Source organism: Cyrtonyx montezumae, unplaced genomic scaffold, assembly GCF_038088225.1.
Source record: "Cyrtonyx montezumae isolate F1298 unplaced genomic scaffold, pur_monq_1.0 scaffold_5, whole genome shotgun sequence".
NCBI classification, from domain to species: Eukaryota; Metazoa; Chordata; class Aves; order Galliformes; family Odontophoridae; genus Cyrtonyx; species Cyrtonyx montezumae.
In genome coordinates this window covers 452,710-478,735 of record NW_027072056.1, presented here as the reverse complement: position 1 = coordinate 478,735, position 26,026 = coordinate 452,710, and the positions used below count along the sequence as shown (strand labels likewise).

The 26,026-nt window shown below is 42.4% G+C and overlaps 1 protein-coding gene across 1 annotated transcript in view; it reads right to left on the bottom strand.

Moving 5' to 3' along the window:
- Nucleotides 1–26,026, bottom strand: part of LOC136056006 (glypican-5-like) — a 419,124-nt gene that overhangs the window by 309,156 nt on the left and 83,942 nt on the right. Inside the window, exon 3 of the mRNA XM_065747939.1 lies at nucleotides 7,530–8,224. Coding sequence (XP_065604011.1) covers nucleotides 7,530–8,224 — 695 coding nt within the window. The remainder of the gene's footprint in view (nucleotides 1–7,529; nucleotides 8,225–26,026) is intronic.

Below are 26,026 nucleotides of genomic sequence, written 5' to 3'. Positions count from 1 at the left end.
CTGAGCAAAAACAAGCTAAAGCATCTTCCAGCAGGGGCACAATGATGGATGGTAACATCCCAGTTCATTCTTTATTACACAAGTGCTCCACTGACTGTCTTCCAATGCACACCATTTCCCTGTTGCCGCCTGCCACACAAGGTAGCCCGACTTTTCAGTCCCAGCCACAAGTACTTCATACTCATCTTTCCAGCAAAAGCCCTGACTCCCCTCTTCTCAGGTCTCTGCAGACCACCCAGGGCTCCCAGGAAGCCCATTCAGGCCTATGGTGCATGTCAACAACAGCACTTAGATCCACACACCGCGCTGCCGTACCCTACAGAAACAACTGAAATCCCAACAACAAACACCCACACATTGTGCATGAGGCAAGCATTATAGAACATCCTGCTTCTGACCACGTGCAACTTCAGCTGGCTTCTGGGTGGGGTGCTGCTGTAGCCCAACCTAAGGCAGGTAACTACTGCCAAATTCTGCACTGCCTGCCACTTGCCACATGCCAACATATGTTTTTATCTACAACTCTGCACTTCCCTAAGACTACAGAGAACAAACCAGAGAAGTGAATGCTCATATTTGCATGATAAATACATTTTTAAAAGTACAATATAGTGCCCTCCCCTCCATATCCACCCTCCACATCAATATCTGCAGCAGTAAGTACTTTCTAGGGGACTCAACAGCAGCTGGACACTTGTGCAACATGAGGATTCACATGTTTACATGACTCAAAATGCACAAACTTTAAGCCTGGTATGAGCAAAAAGCTGTGTTTGATTGGAGAATGCAAACTATGTGGTCTCCCAGAAAAAGCGTGCAGTGGGTGGAGTAAATTAGGATAGAAGAGGCTCATAAAAGAAACAGAATGGAACTACTGCTACAATCAAAAAGAACAGGGGCACTTGACATTGTAAAAGAGGAGCTTTGGCAGAGGTCCTAGTGACCGTTAGTAACTCAGATGAAACATGCACAACTATCATAATATGTTCAGACCCTAAGCTGTCTTGAAAACCCAATCTTTTATGGCATCTCTACTTAATAATGTAGACAGACATACACCTGATGGAGTATCTTCTTAGGTACATGTCATATTTTGTTTTGAGCAGAATCCTCTTGAAGGAGATGTAGGGTGAATACCCGAATGAATAGCACCCTGCAGGGTGATGACTCCGAAATGAATAGCATCCAAACAAGTATAATTAAGATGGACAGCGTATTTTTGGAAGGATTATCCAGATGATATAAACACACCCAACAGATTAGGAAGGGCTCACTTGTCACCCAAGGTCAAGGCTCACCTAGAATGTGAGGGATGTCCAACGAGAGACCACTCCCCCTGTGGTGCAGCCCTTAAATGAGGTCTGGGAGAGGCGGAGCCAAACTCCACCCCTTCTGGTCACACAGGTGAATTGTTTTCACCTGTGCTCCTGCAGCTGATTAAGTGCTCGCCTCAGGTGATCAATCAGCAGTTCAGGCTGTGATTCAACAGTTCCCATACAGTCTGATAAAAACAGAACTAGAAATTACTCTTTTAAAACATTTTCTAACAACCAATGCCAAGAAAGCTTCTTTTTATTTCAGTGTTTTGGTTATTTTTTAATTCAAAGAAAGGTACTGTTGTTATATACTTTTCCCCTTCAAAACTGAAACTGTACTCAATACAAAATAAGTAAAAGCTGACATAACAGATCTTAAAACATGGAACCAATCTAGGAACATTTACTGTTCAAACTGATGTCTTCTATTGGCAACTAAATAGTTAAAGAAAAAAGGAAAAGAAAAAAACAATCTTAAAATACTCAACAGAATTAGCTGTTGCTAAAACAATTGTATGGTCCTTTTCACTTCACTGGAGTTAGTCTGTATGGCTGACTGTAAGCTTTTCAGTGCTGTCAAACATCAAACACTCCCACAGCCAGATGCCTTGCAATGAATAACAAGCAATCTAGCAGCCAATATGCTAGAGATGCATTTTTTACCAGGGTCTAGACCCCAGCCCAGCAACACTTCAACTTCATTGTTTGATGCCTTGTTAAGGAAGGAAGAAAAGTAGAAACAGTGAATAGTGTGCTAATAGTGAACATATCAACAGTCATCCTGAGTACCGTTATTTGCTGATTTTGCTTCGAGCAAAATCTTGGGACTCATACCATGTTTATGTCCTTCATATTTCAACTGTAATAATGGTTGGAATGAAATGAAAGAGCTGACACCAAAATCATATTCCAAGCAAGAGTGCTCAGTGAAATTATGACTGTTGCCTTGGCAGGTCTATGATTATGGTTTCAGTAGAACTTCAATTCTGTATCTCGTATCCTGCCAATAGACAGACATTGGCACCCAGATCTCTTCAGACAACTGCAGAGTAATTTTACATGGGTCATGATTTCCCTTTTTTTTTTTTTAATTAAAATTACACTTCTTAAGAATATATTTACACCCAGTATCAACGGTGTATCTTTGTTTTTGTTAACAAAACAACAAAGAAGAGATAAAATATACTTTTCATAAATGTATTGGATGTTACTTCTTCCAGTCCTGTCCCTTAAACAAAGATATGCAAATGGCAAAACAAGTTTCTCTATTTGGCTTTTTTTTTCCCCATAGAAAAATAGAATCATTAACGTCAATAAGATCACTAAGCTCATTAAGATCACTGAGATCACTAAGACCACCAAGTCCAACCACTGACCCATCTCCACCACACTCACTAAACCATGTCCCTAAGTGTCTCACAACTTCCCACTCAAAAAGCTGGCTACTCTTTCTTGGCTTTATATTGAACCTATCCTTACTCTCTACATCTGGACCACTTACTGGCCACGTGATGTATATTACAATATGCTCCCACGACTTATATGGAACACCAGAATCATGCAAAATTTCATTTGTTTGAACATGCATGCATGAAAAATCTCCTGAAAACATTTACCTAGATACTAGCTTAACATTTTCAAGACCACAAAGACATACACTGGGTTAACACCTAGTGTGTTCTCCAAAAGCACTTGGGCAACGAAACTAGACCAAACAATTGTATCTTGGTTGTAAGAGACAAAACGGTGCATGATCACTCTCAAAAACTAAAAACTTTTGTAAGGCAAATAACCCAAAAGAATAGTATCCACAGAAAATAATGAGGTAGATGGTATATTTTGCTTGGCTTGATCTGGGTGGTATACAAACAACCAGTTTAATAAAGAGGGATGTCACAGATGGTCAAGGCTCACCCAAAATTCCACAGGGGAGGGATCTCCAACAAGAGATGTTGCAAAATGTTGTTGAGTACCTCAGCCTTCTCCTTGCCTAGTATTACCAGCCTGTCTGTATTGCTCCCTATGGGGGTACACCCTCCTGTCAGGAGTGTGAGAGTCAACTGAACAGAGCCAGGCTCTTTCCAGTGCTGTGTGGTGACTGAACAAGGGGCAACAGGCACAAACTGTAATAGAGGAAGTTCCATACAAACAGAAAGAATAATGATTTTACTGTGAGAGTGATAGAGCACTGGACCAGGCTTCTCAGAGGGGTTGTGAAGTCTCTCTCTGGAGACATTTGGACCCATCTGGACATTTTTTTGTGAGATCTATAGTAGTAAACCTAGTAGGTGAGTAGACTAGATATCCCCAGAGGTTCCTTTCAACTCTTACAGTTCTTTGATTTAGAGTGATTCTGTGATTTCCAGAAGCTCAGAGGGGACCCAGGATCAACATAGCTTATCAACATGGGCAAAAATGTGTATAATACACTTATATAATTGTGTAAATGAAAGAATCATTCTTTTGTTATTGGACCTCAGAACACTCCTTTACATAGGAATATGACAAATTCTGTTCCACAGAGTTGAAACAATTCAATTTGTAACCACAGACTGTCAAAAATAATAGAGTATCTGTACCTGAGCAGGACATTGAATGTATGGCAACTGTTTGTCCAGTAAAACACCCATCCCATGTACCATCTCTGCCCTTCAGATCCAGACCAAGAAAAAGTCAGGAGTGCTACATCTGCATGCAAGACCACCATGCTCCAGACAAAGCTTAAACTGTGGTACAGGATATGTTCAGTACTCCTGGAGGTGCAAATTTTTAGTGACCACAACCAGACAGATTCTAACAATTTTTGATCCAACAGAAATCATTTGCACTTCAGATGTTATTCAGTTCCTATTACTTATCCCCATGTATGCCCCTCATTCTGCTAGGTGCCTCACAAGCAGCAGGAATGCCACCTTTCTGGGACTCGATTCAAGGAACCACAAGCACCAACAGTGTTTCTTACAGATAACATGTGATAGACAAGCAGCAATATGGAACTTCCCCCAGTGAACAAGACCACCCCCCACATGAAGTGCTTTAATTAAGACACTTTTGTTTAAGCATATGTTCCTGGTCAACAGGGACTGATGTGCACATTTTTTTTAACATTCATTTCAAATATTTTTGTATTTATTTATGTAATTACTATTTCTGTATTTATTTATGTAATTTAAGTATTTTAAGGGCTACTGTATTTTATTAGGTGAGACAGGGAATTTGGCTTATAATGAATAAGCAGGCACATACACTTCCTTAGGTGCTACTGGCCAGGGTGCATTTCAGAACTGTCTACCCTCCTTTACACATTTTATTTGCAGATATTTCATTTCCACTTGGAATATAATAAATAAAAAAGCAGGAAAGATGCAAAAATACAGCTTTGTTTTCAGCAATATAGTAGGCTGAATGAATGAGAAAACAACACGCACTTTTAAAATACAAGAAGACAGAAAATATGGAGAGAGTCTCAAAAACAGAAAGGAAGGGTGAACAAACTTGGCCTCTCTATCTAGCTCCAAGAAGCAGTCAGGGCTCCTACCAATATGCAAGAAAATTAGATTTCAGCAGACAAGGCAGAAAGTAATAACTGTGATTGCTGATGATGCAGACTTTGGCTGGCCCACACTAGGTTAAGTAAGCTGGATGCAAGCCAGTATCATTGAACAAATAGCATGGCACATTCTGGAGGAATTTGAGGAGAGGTTACTAATATCTTAAAGGTAACCTTTCACACATGCTATCCCAGGAAATGGGGCAGTTCTCTTGGATGTAATGGAAGAGATCAACAGAGGTTACTCTAGTAATTGTGCACTCTTCCTATAAATAGGATTTTTTTAATATGTAATTTTATAATAATTGACTGAACCTCATTTGAGGAAAGTACACTATGCATGTTATTGGTTTATTTCACTCCTTCCTCTCATTTGAAAGAAAACACTGTAACTTCTTATTCTTCTTCATCATCCAGGCAGGCAGCAAGCTTAAAAAAGAACTCTAATTTTTACCTGTATTACCTATTAAAAAATGTAAAATGTTTCCCAGAAGAGTGGGTGCATTAATTAATTAAAGCTGCCACAGGAAAAATGAAAATTAGTAGGAGTGCTCTGAATGAATTTTCCATAGTTTATTTATGACTGAATGAAAGCAATTACAGCACTTGTTATGGAAACTATACATACATTAAACATCTCAATTTTCGCAGAAGCTAAACTACATACAAAGGAAAAGGTTTATATAAAGGAAAAGAGAAATCATCTTTTTCTGAAAAAATAAAGTACAGAACCTCAGAGTAGTCTGAAAGGGTACTATCATAAAACTGAGAATTGGAGCCCAGATTGCAAGAAGCCATCTCAGACAAAAACCCTGAAGCTGGAGATTGAAATCCCTTTCATTTCTTCAGTGAAGGAACTACAACTTAATTAGGCTCAATTTTCTAAAGAATGATTATCCTCTGTAACTAATCAGTAAAGTTTTAAATCAATGTCAGACTAAGCACTTGCTCAAATAGTGGAACACACTCTGTCTTCAAAATACAATCTTACCCTGCAGAAATCTGATTTCTGAAAAAGCTAAACTGTGAGAACAACAAACTGGTATACAGTCCCCATTTTCAAACAGAAAACATCCTTTGCTATCCTACAGTGCAGATCCTAGAACTACATACATTTTTTTTTTAATGCACAGACATTTCAGGGAAAAAAAGAACTCTGTGAAAAAGATTAAATGCAGTTTCAAACAACAGCTTTATCTGAAAGCATTCTGAAAGGAAGAAAGAAAATGTTTCAAGTTAGTGCAAGGGAACCAAGAAAGACCAAAGTAAAATAAAATTATATGAATATCTATCAAAGAAAACTGTCAGAGACATTTCAGAGGTAATACTGCTTTGAAATCAGCTAGAAGCAATACACTCATTTACTTCATCTGTAATTATCTGGCATCACCTGGAATATGTATGCATTTTACTCCATCAGTAAGGCAAACAAGAGCCTTACAAATATTTCATGTTTATCCTTGTATATCAAACTAGCAAATACAAGTGTCATGAATGTAAAGGAAAAGGACAACCTTTGGGCAATGTGAGTTAAGATAACTTCAAATATACGGTGAAAATTCTATCAGATTACTAAGACTGGGGGCATTTATTTATTTATTTATAGATCATTTACATATGATAACTCTGTTTTTAACAGCTCTTCTAAACTGAAGAGAGCTGTGGCACTACATATTTTGGAAGGTTACAAATGTACATCAATTTTCTCTTAGCTCAGAAACACCCTTGTCATTATCTTCTTTGCAAAGAATCTTTCAGCTCTTTTTTTTCTCTTTACAGAAAACCTGAGTTTAGCCTTTTTAGACCTGAGCACATCCTTCTCATTTGTCCTCTGCAATAATTCATTCCATAAGAAAGAGAGATCTATCTCCAATTCCCTTTTTAAATTAGTCATTCTCCTCCTTAAGGTCACACTACTACATTTTGTCAGTCATGTTAAACTTCACAGAGATGTCATCAGCTACATCATTACACATTTCAATGATTTCTGCTGCAATTTTCAATACCTTGCGTGAATATCGATGTCAGATGATGCTATCATTTATTTGAATTCTGCCATCCTAGTTATGTCCTCCTTAATCTCCCAATTAAAAAAGATGGAATTTTAGCGTATTTTGTTCCTTTGCTAAAGTAAATGATGTCAAATAAGTATCTTTCATATCCCTTCATTGGAGGAGGTACTCACCATAGACCTCCACTACCTTGCTAATCATCAGCACAAAAATAAAGTGACTGTAAAATTATGAAAAAGTGGATTTCTTTGCATTTATTTAGAAACACACTGTTTTAACCCTCTACATTATTGCCTATGAAAAATCTCCATCTATTACAAATACTTACATGCCAGGGGAACATTGTTCTTAGAATTCCAGGATAAGATATTTTAAAGTATGAAAATATGCTGTTGATATCAAGTATAATATATTGCAGACAAGCAAAAACTACCTGGCTTTTCAAGCTTCCCCACCATTTGTCCCCTCCTCCTCCCCCTCATCTTTCATTTCAGTGCAAACTCTACCAAACTCCATCTGTAATATTTTCACGGACTGTTAACAAAGATCTGACTGAAAACCAAAAACTGATCTACAGACAACACAAACTTGTTCAAATATTAAATAATGAAATTTGTAGATGGGAGTAGGCAATGATCACTGAGCACTTACTGTAGCAGAAAGCTCTACTCCATTCAACTGTGCATGCAGGATGGCTTCATTGATGGAGTTCCAGATTCTGGTCAGTGCAACTTCCAGATCATGCGAGGCAGTCATTTCATTGGTCAGATATTCCAGCGTGGAGATGTACTCCCTCCATTGCATATCCAGTTCTGACACGCTGGCCAAACAGCCCCTCATCACGTTCAGACAGTATCCAACACAGGGTCTGATTAATGTCAGACCCTGGCAATGTGGGCAGTACTGCATCCTCACTAGAGCTCTACTACATTCCTTGGTGAGAGCAGCATGTTCAGTAGTATTTATCACTTCAGTGCCCAGACTAAGTGCCTTGCTGAGCATCCTACTTGACCAAAGAGATTTTGACAGCTCTGTAACCATGCTTTTAAAATAGTGTCCAAAAGGATTTATGTCTTGCCTTGTAAGCCTAAGACATTCTGTATAGTCATCTGATAAATCAGTAATTCCTGGATTTATTAGCCGACTATACACCAGAGGAAAAAGACTGTCAAAAAAACGTAATACTGCATTTTCCACTGTAGTCTCCGCACCCAGGATGTAGAGGGAGATGTCTGTAAAAAGTTCTTTAACAGGCTCTGCTGCTTCTTTTGCCATAGGTCTGTAAGCTGTCTCAAACAAGGATCTTGTGCGGTTTTCAGCTAAGCGCAGGAAGGACTCAAAGGCCTCTAAAAAAAGTGGCAGGAGAGAAAGAAAGATGTTAGATGTTAATAGCAAGTAGCTTGCATCTAATTCACAGAACTAACACTGTTCTGAGCAGGGGCACCAAGAGGTATACGAAGTCTGAAGTATGAATACATTAATAGTTCATACAGCTTTCATCAGTAATAGGACAAAAAAGACAGGTAATATTTACATGAACATAATAAATGCTTTAACACACAAGTATTTTTTTGAAGCCAGCAAGACACTGTGCCAATGCCAGGGCTGGCAGCTTGTGGGTGAGCTGCTTAGCTAGCAAGGGTAGAGCTGGCACTGCTCACTCTTATCTCTTGACCTTGACCCATGGATACTAGGCTATAAACGGCCCTGGCGAGGGTGGAAGCCAGGTGGATGAAGCACATCAGGTGAGAAAAGGTGCTGGTAGTGTCTGAGACTGTAGGTTTAATTCTGGTCTCCTCGAGACAGCAGGCTTGCCACAATACTGTGGTGACTCAGATGGGGGGCCTGCCTAGAAATGTCAGTACAGGTCTCTGGTTGCACGGAGTGCCTGAGCCTGCTTGCTGCTGGGGGAGGGTGGCCAGGATTTCACCTGCACAAAGTGTGAGCAAGTGGATGAGCTGCTCAGCCTGGTGGTGGAACTGAGGGAGGAGGTGGAGAGATTGGGAGCCATCAGGGAGTGAGATTGAGAGGCTGACTGCTGCAGTGAATTGTTGGGAAATGGCTGCAGGAGCAGGGAGGTCACGGTGATATGTACGAGCACAGTTTGCACTGCAGCACAGACTATATACTCATGGAAAAGTACTAGATGTTGATAGGAGGTCACGATGTCCCTGGACCAAGTGACAAACAACTCAAGGTGGACATGAACTGCTTCAGCTGAGCAACCCAAGTTGCCAAGATGTCTATGGGAAACTTCTGTGATCATGTTGTTCAGCCTGCCTTCAGCAAAGAGGGCCTCACAGGACTGTTGATAATTGTAACTATAGGTATTTTTAGAGTAAGCTGTCCTTGGTAGTCTATTCCGTTTAGCTAGCAGGTGTTCCCTCTGGGTTCTGTGTTATGCACTGGCCACGCTGATACAGTGCTCAAAGGAAACTACACTGTTTGAACCTTGAGAAAAGTAAAAGCAGGAGATGGTCTGTGGTTAGTGGGAGAGGAAAAGTGCACTTTGAAACAGGGGACGCCCTGCCAGCACTGCCTTTCACATCCGCTGCTGACGCATTCCTGCCTGGTTTCTTAGGATTATGATGATATCAAAAGTTGCCTCCTCCAGAATGTGTTTCTCACTGCTGTTAATTGATGGGAGTTGTTTTAAAGTTGTTTTTCTCAAGGCTCTCTACCAATGGTTGTGTGATATTTTCTATACGCCCTTGTCTTAAACACTATAAGAATAAGGCTGCCCGGGTAATAAACTGAAGTCTGATCACTCATGTATTGAGTCCTGTCGTGCTTCCCCACCCGAGAGCAATCCACTCGGACCCAGATATCCGTGGCAGTGAATCACTGGTGGGACAGAGGGAGGGGTGCCAGGGAGACACCCTCAAAAAAGTGGTTGATTCCCTGTCCTGTCACAGTTGGTCAGATGTGACATGTAAGAAGGGTTGGAAAAAAGTCCTTGCTTGCCATCAAGGGTGCACCCCCTGCCTGCTTACCCCACTTCACCAGGTCCCCCTAAGCAATAGGTTTGGGTTGCCAGAAACTGATGAGGAGGTGAGTGGGAAGGTGAGGGAGGGTCCACTTAAGAGGGGGATTAGGGTGAGGCAGTTGTCCCCGTGCCTTGAGACTGCCTCTGCCAGGAATGACAGAAGGGTAATTGTGGTAGGCAATTCCCTTTCTCAGGGGAATGGAGAGCCCCATATACGCAGGCCTGACCCAACCCACAGAGAAGTGTGTTGCCTCCCTGGGACCTGAGTCAGGGACACCACCAAAAATCTCCCAGGTCTTGTTCGATCCTCTGATTGTTATCCATTACTGATAGTTCAGGCAAGCAGTGATGAAATCACTCAGGGAAGCCTGCAAGCTATCAGAAGGGACTTCAGGGGTTTAGGAAGGTTGGTTAAGGGAGTGGGAACACAAGTGGTCTTTTCCTCCCTGCCTTCTGGGGTTGTCAATGGTTTATGGGTTGGTTTGGCCTAGTTCCATGATAACTGCTATGGGAGACCCATGGACCCACACCCCAGGAAAGGGGAAGGGGGAAGGGAAAAGGGAAATGGGCCTAAAAACAAAATAGCTGCAACGATCTGAGGAGAAAAACTAATTTACTAAATAAGATAACAGAAAGCAAAATAACACGATATAATACAATATAATTGGAATTGAAGCTAATGAATCAAATTAAATGAGCAAGAGAGAGTGTATGATAAAACAGAAGGCCTTATGCTAAATGCTGAAGGCGAGACAGCAGCAAGCACCCATTGCTGAGTCCCAAAGGAAGGAGAGTTGGTCCTGTGACATACAGTTTTTATCTTTCCCTCTGAGCAGAAAAACGTAAATGTACAAAGCAATGCAAAGTCCCCTGGGGTACATAGTTCTTCTCTTCTGAGACAGCTATACCCATAACTATCAATGATCCATGCAGCTAGAGCATTAACTCTTTAACTCCCAGTACACTACATGATGTTATGATGTGGAATATCAATAATATATAAAAAATCATAAAACCATGACATTCTACCCCTTATTCAACATCATTACATCATGCTTAATATATGTGTATATATATATGGAAACAATGATTAACAAGCATTAAATACAAACATGCACAACATATATATACATATATATTTATACTCACATACACATATACACATATATACACACATATACATATATACATGGAATTACTGAGGGCACTCTCCCAACATCAAATTCCATTGTGGTATACATTTAACATCCACATTCTTCTGCATCACCCACCAGGCAGACCCAGGTTCCTGAGCAAAAACAGTTCCATGTTCAAAAACAGCCCTCTCCAGAAGCTGGAAGGACCCAAACCGCTTTTCCCAACATGTTCTTTACATGTACTACAGGAACTTCAACTCCCTCTACAGCAGGTAGAGAGCTAGATTGGGCAGGACCATCGCAATTGATGGATCAATTGATGGTATTTCAAATTACACAATTGTCACGGTGTTGTCCGTGACAGTGACCCAAGGGAAACCGAGAAGGGAGAGGGGAGAGAAAAAGAAACTGCGTCAGTGGCCGCGCGGCCGCCCGAGCAGAGCCGCGCTCCGGGAGGGGGAGGGGGAAACAGCGGGAAGAGATGGGTCTACAAGAAGACAACGGCACGATCTGAGAAGGAACGGTAACTTTACTAAATCTAATAAATTTGAACAATTGAGAGAGAGATAAAATTTCCAAACCAAAAGCTGTGAGCTTACGTTAAGGAGGAAACTGCAGAGAAAGCACACGTGCTGAACCTCCACGGCAGCCCAGAGCAACGCGCCCAGACCGAGCGCCGCCTGCATCCGGTGCGGAGCTCCGCCCCTCTGCTGCTCCCCCAGCATTAACTCCTTCACTGCTGCGTGATGCTCTGATGTGGAATACCGGCATCAAAACCACAAAACCACAACATTCCACCCCTTATTCCACATCATCACATCATGCTTAACACACATCTATACATAACCAAACAGTAATAACATAAGTTACATAGAAACATATATATATATATATATATATACATACATACACATGTAATTACAGACTGCATTCCCCCAATGTCAAATTCCCTTGTGGGACACACTGGACGTCCCCATTTTTATCCATTACCCACCAGGTGCACCCAGGTCCCTGCGCAAAAACGGTTCCACGGAGGGGTTTGCCCTTTCCAGAGGCTGGAAGGACCCACACCGCTTTTCCCAACATGCTCCTCACATGTACCACAGGGACCTTATCTCCCTCTATGGTCTGTAGGGAGCTGGACTGTGTAGGACCCTCTCGGTTGACTGTGTTGACCAACCAGGTGGCTTCTGCCAGATGCTTCTCCCAGTGCTTGAATGTCCCACCACCCATTGCTCTCAACGTGGTTTTTAACAACCCATTGTAGCGCTCGATCTTACCAGCAGCTGGTGCATGGTAGGGGATATGGTAGATCCATTCAATGCCGTGTTCTTTGGCCTAGATATCCACAAGAGAATTTTTGAAATAAGTCCCATTATCGGACTCAATTCTCTGGAGTGCCATGTCGCCATAGGACTTGTCTCTCGAGCCCTAAGATGGTGTTTCGGGCGGTAGCATGGGGTACTGCGTATGTCTCAAGCCACCCAGTGGTCGCCTCCACCATGGTGAGCACGTAACGCTTACCATCGCGAGTTCGTGGCGAGGTGATATAATCAACCTGCCACGCCTCCCCATATTTATACTTTTCCCATCGCCCTTCCTGCCAGAGGGGTTTCATCCTCTTGGCCTGTTTAATTATGGCACATGTATCACAGTCATGGATAACCTGTGCAACGGCATCCATAGTTAAGTCCACCCCTCGGTCTCTAGCCCACTTATAGGTCGCATCCCTTCCTTGATGGCCTGAGGTCTCATGGGCCCACCAAGCTAAAAATAGCTCTCCTTTGTTCTGCCAGTCCAAATCGATCTGAGACACCTCAATTTTGGCAGCTCGATCTACCTGATGGTTATTTTTCTGCTCTTCAGTGGCTCGATTCTTGGGCACATGAGCATCTACATGGCGCACCTTTACACCCAACCTTTTTGTTCGAGCAGCAATGTCTTTCCACAGTTCAGCAGCCCAAATAGGTTTACCCTTCCGTTGCCAGTTGTCCTGTTCCCACTGCTGCAACCACCCCCATAAAGCATTTGCCACCATCCAAGAGTCAGTATAAAGATATAGCATGGGCCACCTCTCCCGTTCAGCCACATCTAAGGCCAGCTGGACAGCCTTTACCTCTGCAAATTGGCTTGACTCTCCTTCTCCTTCGGTGGCCTCTGCAACTCGTTGTGTGGGGCTCCACACAGCAGCCTTCCATCTGCGATGCTTCCCAACGATACGACACGATCCATCAGTGAAGAGGGCATACGTCTTTTCATTCTCTGGTAGTTCGTTATATGGTGGGGCCTCTTTAGCACGTGGTATCTCCTCTGATGGGAATGTTCCAAATTTCTTGCCTTCAGGCCAGTCCATGATCACCTCCAGGATTCCTGGACGGTTGAGGTTCCCCATCCGAGCTCGCTGTGTAATCAGTGCAATCCACTTACTCCAGGTGGCATCGGTAGCATGATGGGTGGGGGGAACCTTTCCTTTGAACATCCAATTCAGCACTGGCAGTCGAGGTGCCAGGAGGAGCTGTGTCTCAGTACCAATTACTTCAGAGGCAGCCCAAACCCCCTCGTATGCGGCCAAAATCTCCTTCTCAGTTGGAGTGTAGCACTCCTCTGAACCCCTGTACGCTCTGCTCCAAAATCCAAGGGGTCGGCCTCGGGTCTCCCCAGAGGCTCTTTGCCACAGACTCCAAGTGGGACCTTTCTCTCCAGCAGCAGTGTAGAGGATGTTTTTCACATCCTGTCCCAACCGTACTGGCCCCAGGGCCACAGCACGGGCTATCTCCTGCTTAATTTGCTCAAAGGCCTGCTGCTGTTCAGGACCCCATGCAAAATTATTCTTTTTCTGAGTCACTTGATAGAGGGGGCTTACTATGAGGCTGTAGTTTGGGATGTGCATCCTCCAAAAACCTACTACACCCAGAAAAGACTGTGTCTCTTTCTTGCTAGTGGGTGGTGACATACTGATGATTTTGTCAATCACATCTCCTGGAATGTGACGACGTCCATCTTGCCATTTTACTCCCAGGAACTGAATTTCTTGGGCAGGTCCCTTCACTTTGTTCTGCTAAATAGCAAAACCAGCACCCAGAAGAATTTGGATTATTCGCTCTCCTTTTTTAAAAACTTCCTCTGCTGCATCACCCCACACAACAATGTCATCAATGTACTGGAGGTGCTCAGGTGCCCCACCCTGTTCCAGTGTGCTTTGAATCAGCCCATGGCAGATGGTTGAGCTGTGTTTCCACCCCTGGGGCAAACGGTTCCAGGTGTACTGAATGCCCCTCCAGGTGAAAGCAAACTGTGGTCTGCACTCTGTGGCCAAAGGAATAGAAAAGAATGCATTGGCAATGTCAATGGTGGCATACCACTTGGCTGCTTTTGACTCCAGTTCATACTGCAGCTCCAACATATCTGGCACAGCAGCACTCAGTGGGGGTGTGACTTCATTCAGGCCACGGTAATCTACCGTCAGCCTCCATTCTCCACTGGCTTTACGCACCGGCCATATGGGGCTGTTAAACGGTGAGTGAGTCTTGCTGATCACTCCCTGGCTCTCTAGCTAATGGATCAAGTTATGAATGAGGAGAAAGGAATCCCTGTTGGTGCGGTACTGCCGTCTGTGCACCGATAGGTACCTGCTGCTCTTTCACTTTCAGTACCCCCACAACAGACGGATCTTCTGACAGGCCAGGTAAAACAGACAGCTGCTAAATGTTGTCTGCATCTACAGCAGCTATTCCAAAAGCCCATCGGTATCCCTTGGGATCCTTGAAATGTCCCCTTCTGAGATAGTCAATACCAAGTATGCATGGAGCCCCCTGTCCAGTCACTACAGGATGCTTCTGCCAGGTTTTACCGGTGAGGCTTATTTCTGCCTCCAGCACAGACAGTTCCTGAGAACCCCCAGTCACTCCAGAAATATGAATCAATTCTGTCCCTTTATAACTCGAGGGCATCAAAGTGCACTGTGCACCAGTGTCCACCAGTGCCTTATATCTTTGTGGCTCTAATGTGCCAGGCCATCTAATCCACACAGTCCAATACACCCTATTATCCCTTTCCCTCCCCTGGCTGAGGGCAGGGCCCCTCTATTGGTTACCTGCAGCGACGGGAGCAATTTCATTGGTGGCTGATCTCTGCTGTAGTTCTCTCACCCGTGCTCGCAGTGCAGGAGTGGGTTTTTTATGCCACTTCCTCATGTCTTCTCTGTTTTCTCCTAAGAAGCTCCACATGGCCACACGTGACATGATGTTACTGCCGTCATTTGCTCGTGCAGAGGGGCGGTTGCCTTTGGTGGCCGAGACTTTCAACAGTTTGATCAATTGCTTCATCAGATTCTTTGCGTCATGCTCGTCTTCATCAGGTGTTTCCAATACTGACACAGGTTCATCCCTATTCATCAGTAATGACAGCTCCTTCAGTATAGTTTCCTGTGTCTTCTTTATCTCACCTACTTCTTCTGCTACTATAGCTGCAATGGAAGCACGTGATGGTGGAAACTGTTGTTCAAAGTTTTGGAGTGTAATAGTCAATTCATAAACTGGGAGTCTTCTGGCTTGACCCTCGAATCTATGGAACATTGCTACCAGTGTACTTGCGTACCTCTCTGGTACTGTTTTTGAGAGCTTGCGATATACATCAGGTGTACACCTTACTCTATCAGGATCACGGTCCTGGTGTGGATTGTTAGGGACGAAATTGGGATCATACAGCATCTCTACTACGGCTGTTTCTCTCAAAAATTGGATGCCTTTCTCCACGGTGTTCCATCTTTCCACCTTAGGCTCCAGATCATCTTTGTAAGGGTATCTATCCTTTACAGCCACTAGTACTCGTTCCCAGAGGGTAGCGACTCCATTCAGACATCTGCCAATTCCTCTGTCGATAGCTGGGTCTCGGGCAATGCTTGCCAGTTGGCGGGCTTCGCTGCCATCTAGGGACACGCTGCTGGCACCGCTGTCCCAACACCGCAGCAACCAGGTGACAATAGATTCACCTGAGCGCCGTACAAACTCCTTTCTTGAACCTTGTATTTCAGTCATCTTTAGGGGCCGACGAATAGTGGTAACAGTGACTCCATCATCATCGCTGTCTTCTCCATGTCTCTCACTTTTCTTAGTGGCTTTTCTAGGTGGTGGTGGTGGTGGTGCTGAGGAGGGCCCCTCGCCTGGATCTTCCTTTTTTTTCTCTGCTTCTTCTTCTTTCCGTTCTAGGCGCGAGGACGGCCGTGTCCATTTCTGGCCTTCCACAGGGGCAACCGACACTGACACCGGTCAGGTCTAACTTCGAGGTTTTCATTTTTGCTTTGGACCTTGGTTTGGAAACCATTTCTCTCCAGAATATCAATTATAGCTCGTTATACCCCAAACAATACATTCCTTCTCAGATCGTCCTGAGTCACACGACTCCTTACCTAAACACTCACTGAATTTCTCAGGATCCCACAGGTGCTCAAGATCAAAATTGCATAACACCGGGGGTCCCCACGCTTCTAATTTCTTTCCTAATTTTTTCCACCTTCCCTGCCATTCAACACTCTCTGGTTTTGAGGAAAGCTTCCTCCACATGATGTAAATTACTATTGCCAAGAGTGCATTCAGAAAAACAGATAACACAGCTGCCACAACTGCCAGGCTGACATCCTGAATATAGGTAAAGACCTGAAAAGAGTAACTGGAAACCAATCCAAATGCTGCATAATCTGTCACATTAGCCAGGGTGTTTAGGCAGGAGGTATGTAACCCCCTCAGCACACTAAAGTAGCTGTATATCCACATTACTCCGGTGCTGAACGCGAGGAGCTTAAAAAGACGCCAGCATGCTGTAAGGTACATGAAAAACCTTAGTCCACTCTGCACCAGATTTACAATGGAGTGCCAATACTGCACTGCCCGCATCCTCCACCAATAATTGTCATTGTGTTGTCCGTGACAGTGACCCAAGGGAAACCGAGAAGGGAGAGGGGAGAGAAAAAGAAACTGCGTCAGTGGCCGCGCGGCCGCCCGAGCAGAGCCACGCTCCGGGGGGAGGGGGAAACAGCGGGAAGAGATGGGTCTACAAGAAAACAACGGCACGATCTGAGAAGGAACGGTAACTACTAAATATAATAAAATTGAACAATTGAGAGAGAGATAAAATTTCCAAACCAAAAGCTGTGAGCTTACGTTAAGTAGAAAACTGCAGGGGAAGCACACGTGCTGAACCTCCACGGCAGCCCAGAGCAACGCGCCCAGACCGAGCGCCGCCTGCATCCGGTGCGGAGCTCCGCCCCTCTGCTGCTCCCACAGCATTAACTCCTTCACTGCTGCGTGATGCTCTGATGTGGAATACCGGCACCAAAACCACAACAACAATGTAACTATTAAGAGAGGAGACCTAGCCCCTTGTGCCTCCTGAGGACTGGCCAGATAATGGTCAGTCTAATCCTACTCTGCATTCAGCTGAACATCAGCTCACGATTCAGAACAATGTAACACAAACTGATCTAGCCCAAAGATACTGTAAGTGCAGCAGTGCAGCAGACGCTGGCCAAGTTTTGTAGAAAAGCCTGCTCATTGCCTTCCTCTGTTACATCTTTCTGGGCAACTAGTTTGTTTGTTATAAGGAGCATTACAATCCCTTCACCGCAGAGGGTGATTGAACCAGGCAGATAATACAAAATACCTCATTGTACATTAAATCATCAGTATTTTACACACATGCAAACCTCCCCACAAGCTGTTTCCTTCTGCCTGAGAATCACTTCAGCATTCTCACTGATATTAAATCACCCAATACTCTGGAAGAATTTCAAGAAATCAAATGCACTTCCATTTCAAAAGAAAGAAGTTATTTCTTGGCCAGAGAAACATCTTGCCAAGTTTCGGAACAAAACAGACTTTTACTGCTGTGTTAAAAAACCTTAACTTGCTCTTTGACAGAACCTATATTGTAGTATAGTCAGCTGTGTGCTACTATACCACTAAATTCTGGGGGTTTGACAATTCACCAAATATTTACTTTTATTTGTAGGAAAAATCTAACCACCATTTTATTTATCACACTGAAAAGACAATGGAAATCTTAAGAGCATGAAAGCTGCTCTAGAAGCTTCCTCCTTCACCTTATCCCTTCTAGATAAGCAGCTTGCCATTAGGTTATGGAAGCAGGGACTCCCTAATGATGTTAGCAGATTCTTACAGTTACCCCTTGCCTTCCACCTCTGTAAACTCTGCAACTATTACCCTCCTTATCTGAATAAGTGAAATGCATTTATTAATTTACAAGTATTCCCAATTTCCTGAGAAATAACACCCTCCAGTGAAAGATGAGTCAGTGACAGTGTACCTCCCAACAAAACAGATTTCAGGAGCTTTCTGGGTACTAAGTTGGAGACTAGAAACCACACTGCCCTTTATTTTCAAATGTCCCTTCACTATCAAAATTCTGTGTGCATAAATTAAAATAGTTAAGAGTGTCATTTATTTTTCATTGTGCAAGAGAAGCAGTAATGGTACATAGATTTATTCCTCCTGCAAAAAGAGCCAGAACACTGAGCATATGGCACAAGAATATTTTGGCTGATTGTAGGTACACTGCAAACATCTGTAAGGTACCATATTTTTCCTTATCACTATTTGTCAATGACAAATCTGATAATCATCCTTGAGGAGGAAATGTGTAGGAGGTTTTCTTTTTTTCTTGTTATAAGGCATTAAGAAACATTAGAGAATCAAATTATTGGATCAGCTGGATGTTCTTAGATCTTTTCTTAGAATCAATGCAGCTTCAAGCAGTTGAAAGGTTTTGGAAGTAGCCAGTTTACTTTCAGACTGTGCAGGAAAGGCTACCTTTGCATCTTGTATTAAAGATGATAATTTATGTACTTTAAACGTACTTTCTATGTTACTTTGTACACTTCTTAGATCACAAAGCTCTAAGAAATAGGATGTTCACCTGTGTAGTATGTATTTGCAAACATTAAACTCGAAAAAGTTGAACTCCATGCCTAAGCACACTCAAAGAAGAAAAATATTTGGTCATCTTCACAGCCCTTCATCCCAACCTTTCACAAAATCAATGTACAAATATATGCAAATATATTGATTCTGAACAGAAATAAATCATAAAATTCTCCAGAATTTGAGGAAAACATTATGTAAGCAGTTTTTTCATTTGCTGTTAAAATAAACAGGAAGATGGAAAACCACAGTTCTTCTCATGTTCCTGAAGAGCCACTTATTTGATTAAAGCCTAGAGGAAGAAATCAAAAAGTCATGTTTGGAGTCTGACCTAAAACACCAGTTACTCAATAATGAACATCGCTGTCATGGTTTCATGATTTTTGGTGTTGATATACCACATCATAACATCATGTACTGCATTAATGCTCTAGCTCTGTGGATCATCGACAGTTATGGGTATATCTGTCTCAGAAGAGAAGAAGAACTACATTCCCCAGAGGACTTTGCATTGCTTTATGTTTTTCTGCTCAGAGGGAAAAATAAAAACTGTTTGTGTGTCACTGGACACTCTTTCTTTCCTTTGGGATCGACTCAGCAGTGGGTGCTCGCTGCCGTACCCCTTCCATGTTTAGTGTAAGGCCTTTGGTTTATTGGGCACTCTCTCTTGCTCATTTTATTTGATTTATTAGCCTTAATTCCAAGTCTCCTTGCTTTTCATCTCTTTTCTATCGCCCACTTCCCTTTCCCATATCCCTAAGCAACTAGTAGTTGTAATAAACTGGCTGGGCTAACATTTGACCTGCTGTGTCTTAATCTCGCCATTGGGTATACATATACACATAAAGAACCTCGTCTCACTCCTTTACATTGGGGCGTGATAGGTGGCTGCTCCAAAAGTTTTCCTGTTTTATTTTGTCAGCCCACAACATCAGAGGCAGATGTTGGTGGGATGGCAGTGGAGTCTGAACCTTTCCACCACTATTCCACCACATGCTGCTGTCATGTGACACATGGCAGCAGAGGGGCAGTCTGACAGAATGGAGTCTGACATATATGTGCAGATGGAGCAAATGTGTAGAACTGAATTCCTCCATGTGTGTCATGGTCTTATGATTTTTGTTATTGCTACTCCACTTCATAACATCATGTAGTGCACTGGGAGTTAAAGAGTTAATGCTCCAGCTTCATGGATCATCGATAGTTTAGGGTATACCTGTTTCAGAAGAGTACTACGTACCCCAGCGGGCTCTGTGTTGCTTTGTGTTTTTACTTTTTTCCGCTCAGAGGGAAAAATAAAAACTGTTTGCGTGCCATGAGACATTCCCTTTCCTTTGGGGATTGACCCAAATGCCTTCAGCGTTAGCGTAAGGCCTTCGGTTTTATGGGACACTCTCTCTTGCTCATTTTATTTGATTCATTAGCTTCAATTCCAATTATATTGTATTACATTGTGATATTTTGCATTCCAATATCTTCTTTAGTAAATAGCTTTCCTCCTCAGATTGTTGCTGCTGTTTTGTTTTTAGACCCATCTCCCTTTCCCTTTTTCCCTTTCCCCCTTCTCTTTTCCTGGGGTGTGGGTCTGTGGGCCCCCTGCCCCAATCATCATGGAACCGGGCCAAACCAGCCTGTAAAACATTGACAGTGTGGAAAAAAATGGCAACCACTGATACCGATCAACGCTTGCTGAATATTAATGGACACCAAACAGAGGATGTCAGCACAGTGAAGCAATGGGTGGTACACTTCAGCCGTGGCAACAACAGTGGGTCACCTCCACCGGTGCAGATTTCTGCAAGTGCAGCACGCAGCATGCAGGCTCTTCATCTCTAGGGGAAATTCATCGCTGCTGGTGGTAGCTGTGTTCTTAGAAGCACAGAATGGCTTGGGTTGGAAGGGACCTCAGTGATCAGTGTTGTGTAGCTGAGAACTTGCTCCATTTGACAGTGCTGTTGTGCTTTTCCTATCAATTGTAGTTTTCAGGAAATACTTAGAAGACATTACTTTTGGTGCAAACTACAGATGTGCAGCCCAAGGCAACCCCTCTTCACTCAGTGCAGCCCACACAAGCCAAAACATTGGATGCCCATGAGTTAATCAATTCTTCAGAATACAGGTCAGACAGAAAAAATAAAGCAGCTTTCCATTACTGTACTTAGGGACAAAGGTCTTCACAGTTAGTCTCTCCATGAGCATGCCTATGTTGACAGTATTAGAAAAATAGCTCATCATGTACCTGTTGATACAAATTTTTGTTCAAATTGAAGTACAAAAGTCTGTGCCTCCATTATATGTAACCCGATTAATAAGGAGTAAATGAGTAGAATTATTTACAAGCTACTACTATCATCCTTATATCCTCTTCTCAGTTCCCAAAAATTAAGGTTGTTTTTAATTTACACAGACTTATGAAAAGTTGCGAAAAGGCTTTAAAAAAAGTCTAGCAATGAGTTCCTAGTCTTTCCTGTCACATTTCCTGTACCAGAGTTCAGCCAGCAGCTGGCCATATGTAAGGCTGGACATGATAAGTCTTGCTGCAAGAGAGCCTCAGAGCGGCAGCCCCACTATGGTACTGCAGGCAGAGCTAAGACACTTCAAGGACAACCAGCTTCCAGGCGGTGTACTGGCAGAATTACTCTGAGTATCAGCTATGGAAGCCAACACTATTGAGTACCATCTGAAAATTTATCTCATGGCATTAAAATGAGTTTTGTCTTCCACATACACATACACATACACATACACATACACATACACATACACATACACATACACATACACATCTTTGCAGCACTGGCACAGCTGTGCCATCATATATGAAGAAATCACATCTGACATTCCCTAGCCATTAAACAAACTTCCTTTCCTGAATAAAACATTCCTGGAGCGCTTTTTTCTCTTCTGTAAACTTAAACTGCTTCTTTACAATGCAATCTTGCACAGTGAGAATGGAAAGAAATAGGCAGCTCTTATTTTTGGTGGAACTGACAAATACCAAATACAAACAATAAATAAAACTTTGTGTTCTTTTGATAAGTACTTGACTCTGGAAGCATCAGGAATAAAAATGGTATCACCAGCTTAAAAACAGTCTTATTGCTGCATAGGTTAGTAATGCAAAGGGAAAAGAAGTGAACAGACACAAAGACTAAGAGACAACAAGAACAGAACAGTCCAGTGACAGGTATCAAGCATTTGTTCTCCTCTGGTCATTTTGTCATGAAATGAACTTAACGATTTCTGCAGTCTTCATGCTGGGGAATATATCCAAATTGCTGTAAACAGTAACTACACCACAATTTTTTTTAGGCTTAGTGGCCACCTTGACTGCAACTAACTGCTAAAGAATTTATAGAAGTCTAGTGAAAGCTCTGCATTTGTGCTGTGACAAATCAAGCCTTTCGGTGTCTCCATGCCCTGAGCTTTTTAAAGAACATACTATTTGTCAGAGTTCATGGAGAAAACTTAAAGAAGTTGTTATGCTTCACAAAGTAGCTAGAGCTTGCCAATTTGATTTTGAACTGCTTCCTATTTCATCTTAAAACTGTGAAAAAAAATGCTTAAGAAAGCTACTAATTCAGCTGTTTATTACTTCTCTATACTGCATTTCAGTACGTGTGCTATTTCTATACACAGCATTTAGAGTGCGATTGCTTGCTCTTCTTTAAACCAGGCAGTTTCAAGTGAAAGTAGATCAGGTGACCAGCAAAAAGCTGTAGACCAGATGTGGCCTTTAACTAACCCTTTATATACCTCTAGCCTTCCACTGATAGATAAATAACACGTATAATTCTTTGAGAATACCTTTGCAGTAAAGGCCAAGGGACTTCTGCCATCACAGGGGTAAGATGATCTTGAAGAATACTAAAAAGTCTGAGGACAATGGCTATCAGAATTCCAATTCATATAATTTATACTTCTGAAATTCAAATGTACCGGCTTCTATTTAACATGAATTCACGGTATTATTAGGAGTTGGGCTAAAATAACTAAGCTGAGAACGGTAGCTGTGCTTCAACTATATCAGAGATGCCTTTAATTTTCTTTCCAAGTACAACTACTTCATTAAAAAGTTCTGACAATATACAAGGGAGAAAACACTAGTAGTGTTTTCACAGTCTCAACTGATACAGATAGTTAGGTTCTTCACAGCTATCTTCTAAGTTCTTAAAAGGACTGATAGCCCTCATAGACTGGGAGAAGAAATGATGTTATCTGATTCATTTGATCAGTCACGGAAGTGATAACAGGAAGCCACACCTCCATCACATACCATGCAATTCCCAAACTGGCTTACACATGCAGAAGAGCTTTGGAGAACATTTCTTTAACACACATTTCAGGATAAATACACAGAAAAAGTGTGTCTAATTTTTCAGGCTAGAACTCTGTCTACAGTTGTAAAGATGTTTAGTGAACCAAAATGTCAATTTCTCCTTTGAAAATTAAAAAAAAAAAACCTTTTTAAATAAAAATATCAAGATGGACAATATTTGTTGGATTAAAAAAACAAAACAAAACAAAACAAAAAAACCTTTGTAGGATGAGGCAAACACCCAGAATCTTTCCAAATAAGCTTTTTGCTGTACTTACTTTTGACATATTGGAGTAATATGGCAAAAATGTACTCAGCCCCCTAAGGTATGTTGGCCCAGCAAACCAAGTTGTGCATGGTGTTAGACAGGATTTATACTGGGCTCTAAAAAAGTGGCTCCCTGTCAGGTTGGTTTCCTCAGAGCAGATACACAGAATCACACAATCACAGAACTGCAGGGGATGGAAGGCACCTCTAGAGATCATTAAGTCCAACCCCCTGCCAAAGCACCTTCCAGCCCAGGTGGCACAGATAGGCATCCAGGTGGGTCTTGAATGTCTCCAGAGAAGGAGACTCCTCCTCCTCTCTGGGCAGCCTGTTCTGGTGCTCTGTCACTGCACTGTGAAGTTCCCTCGCACATTTGTGTGGAACTTCCTATGCTTCAATCTGTGGCCATGTCCCCTTGTCCTAATACTCAGTACGTAGGGCTGCAACTCCTCTGAATGAGCAGAACTCTCTAGCAACAAACTCTTTCACAGTTTTTTTCTATTTTCTATTCACAACTGTAATTAAACTGTAACCACATATTTCTCAGAACTCACATGTTTGTTAGTGAAATATGCAGTGAAAGATGGAATTCAAGGTACACTTGTCTGGAAAGAAAGCCAGGGCATGCTACATCTGAGGCTAGCCAGGGAAGTAACTGCTTGCGGTCATCACACACGTAAAGAACTGATGTTGTAAGGAGAAAGTGCAAAACAATTACTTTATTCTTTCTAAGGTTCCTTAAGAGTTACTTTCCCACATATGTAAGCAGCTTTTCAACGCTGTGAATAACTGTACTATGTGTGCTAGCACAGAGATAGTCTTACTGCAATCTCTAGGATTGCATCCTGCAGGTTATTTCTTCCCACATACTTCTGGACAGAATAAAAGAGTAACATCCCTTCTCTTTTGACTACCCAAGCAAACTGCTTTTATTATAAGTACATTTGGAATGAGATATTTAGCACATTAAGCATCGTTTCCAGAAGTAACGCAAACTTGGGGAACAATCTCAGCACATTCACCATGGCAGAATGGGCTGGCTTGATGCTTGTGTGGCTGTGTCCTTCATCATACACTCCAAATCCCCTGGGTTTACAAAAACTTCCAAACTGGAAACTGTGTTCGGTGAGGATAAGAACACCATGGATAGTGCAAGTGTTCTGCAACAAGTTGTAGCAGCTGTGCACTACTGTCAAATGAAGATCATAAACTCTAAAATGCAGTTAGGTGATGACAGAGCTAATGCCTAAGTAAAATGTGGATATGCAGAGATGTTGCTGTATACTACCTAAGGAAAGGGACAATTCCAAATGCATCAGGTCAGAAACTGTTTGTGCTGCCTTCCTGAAAATGAAAACCACAGATAAAGTAGAAGCTGTGCCAGCTACACACTGTATTAGATATCAAGATCAGAAGGGTATGATTCCACTATCAGACAGACAAAGGAAAGGCACTGAGGTTGGTGGTCTGTTGGGGCTCAAAGCATCGCAGATCTGGCACAACTGGGCTTGGCAAGCAAAGAATCTAACCAAAAAGTACTGGGGAGCTATTGTCACCTGATTTACACAGCAGCACTGATGACCACTGAGACACAGAGCACTTCATATACTATTAGGTGAGTACAAAACATACAACTTATCTCTAGAATCCAGATGTGATCTGCAGTTCCATCACAGTACTGAACAGTCTCCAAAACTTGCCTCTGATGAACTGCTGCACTGCATGCTCATGTTTCCTGATACAGAAATACTCCAGAGCTGCCAGATATACTGGGACAGAGAAGAAATTGATGTATTATGTTTGTATTCTTCTGGTGTATTAAATACTATGGTGTCATGGTTTTATGATTTTTGTTATATTACTGATATTCCACATCATGACATCATGTAGTGTATTGGGAGTTGAAGAGTTAATGCTCCAGCTGTGTTCTGGGTATACCTGACTGGGAATTGAACCCAGGCCACAGCGGTGAGAGCACTGGCACCTAACCACTAGATCAAGAGCACTAAGAGAAGAAAGGATGATGGAGATGTATTAAATATTATGGAGAGAATCATGAGAACAGCTTCTCTATAGTAAGAACAGTTTATCACATTCCTGTGATTGAACTTGTCAATGAGAAAGAAGGACAGATATCCTGTTGTCCTGATAAGATAACCAGATGTCACTGCTCAACAAAATACCCACACAAGCTCCCCCCCTTCAAGGTTTGAAAGTTTACAGAAAAACTGGCCCTTAGCTTTACCCCATGATAGCCAGAGCTTGAAATGTAATGAATGTGTATGTGCTATACCTTTAAATATGTAGTCGTTTCTCTCTTTGGTGTGTGTGTTTGGTAGAGTAATCCCCCATGCACCCAGCACTGTAATAAAGGGAATACCTGCTTCACATAACTTACTGGTGTGTCAAGTTACTTTGCCAGTTTTCTCGGCTTCAATGTAATTAATATAATTAAAGACTTGCATTATCTAAGATGAAAGAACTAAAAATCTCAAGTCCTTCAAGGC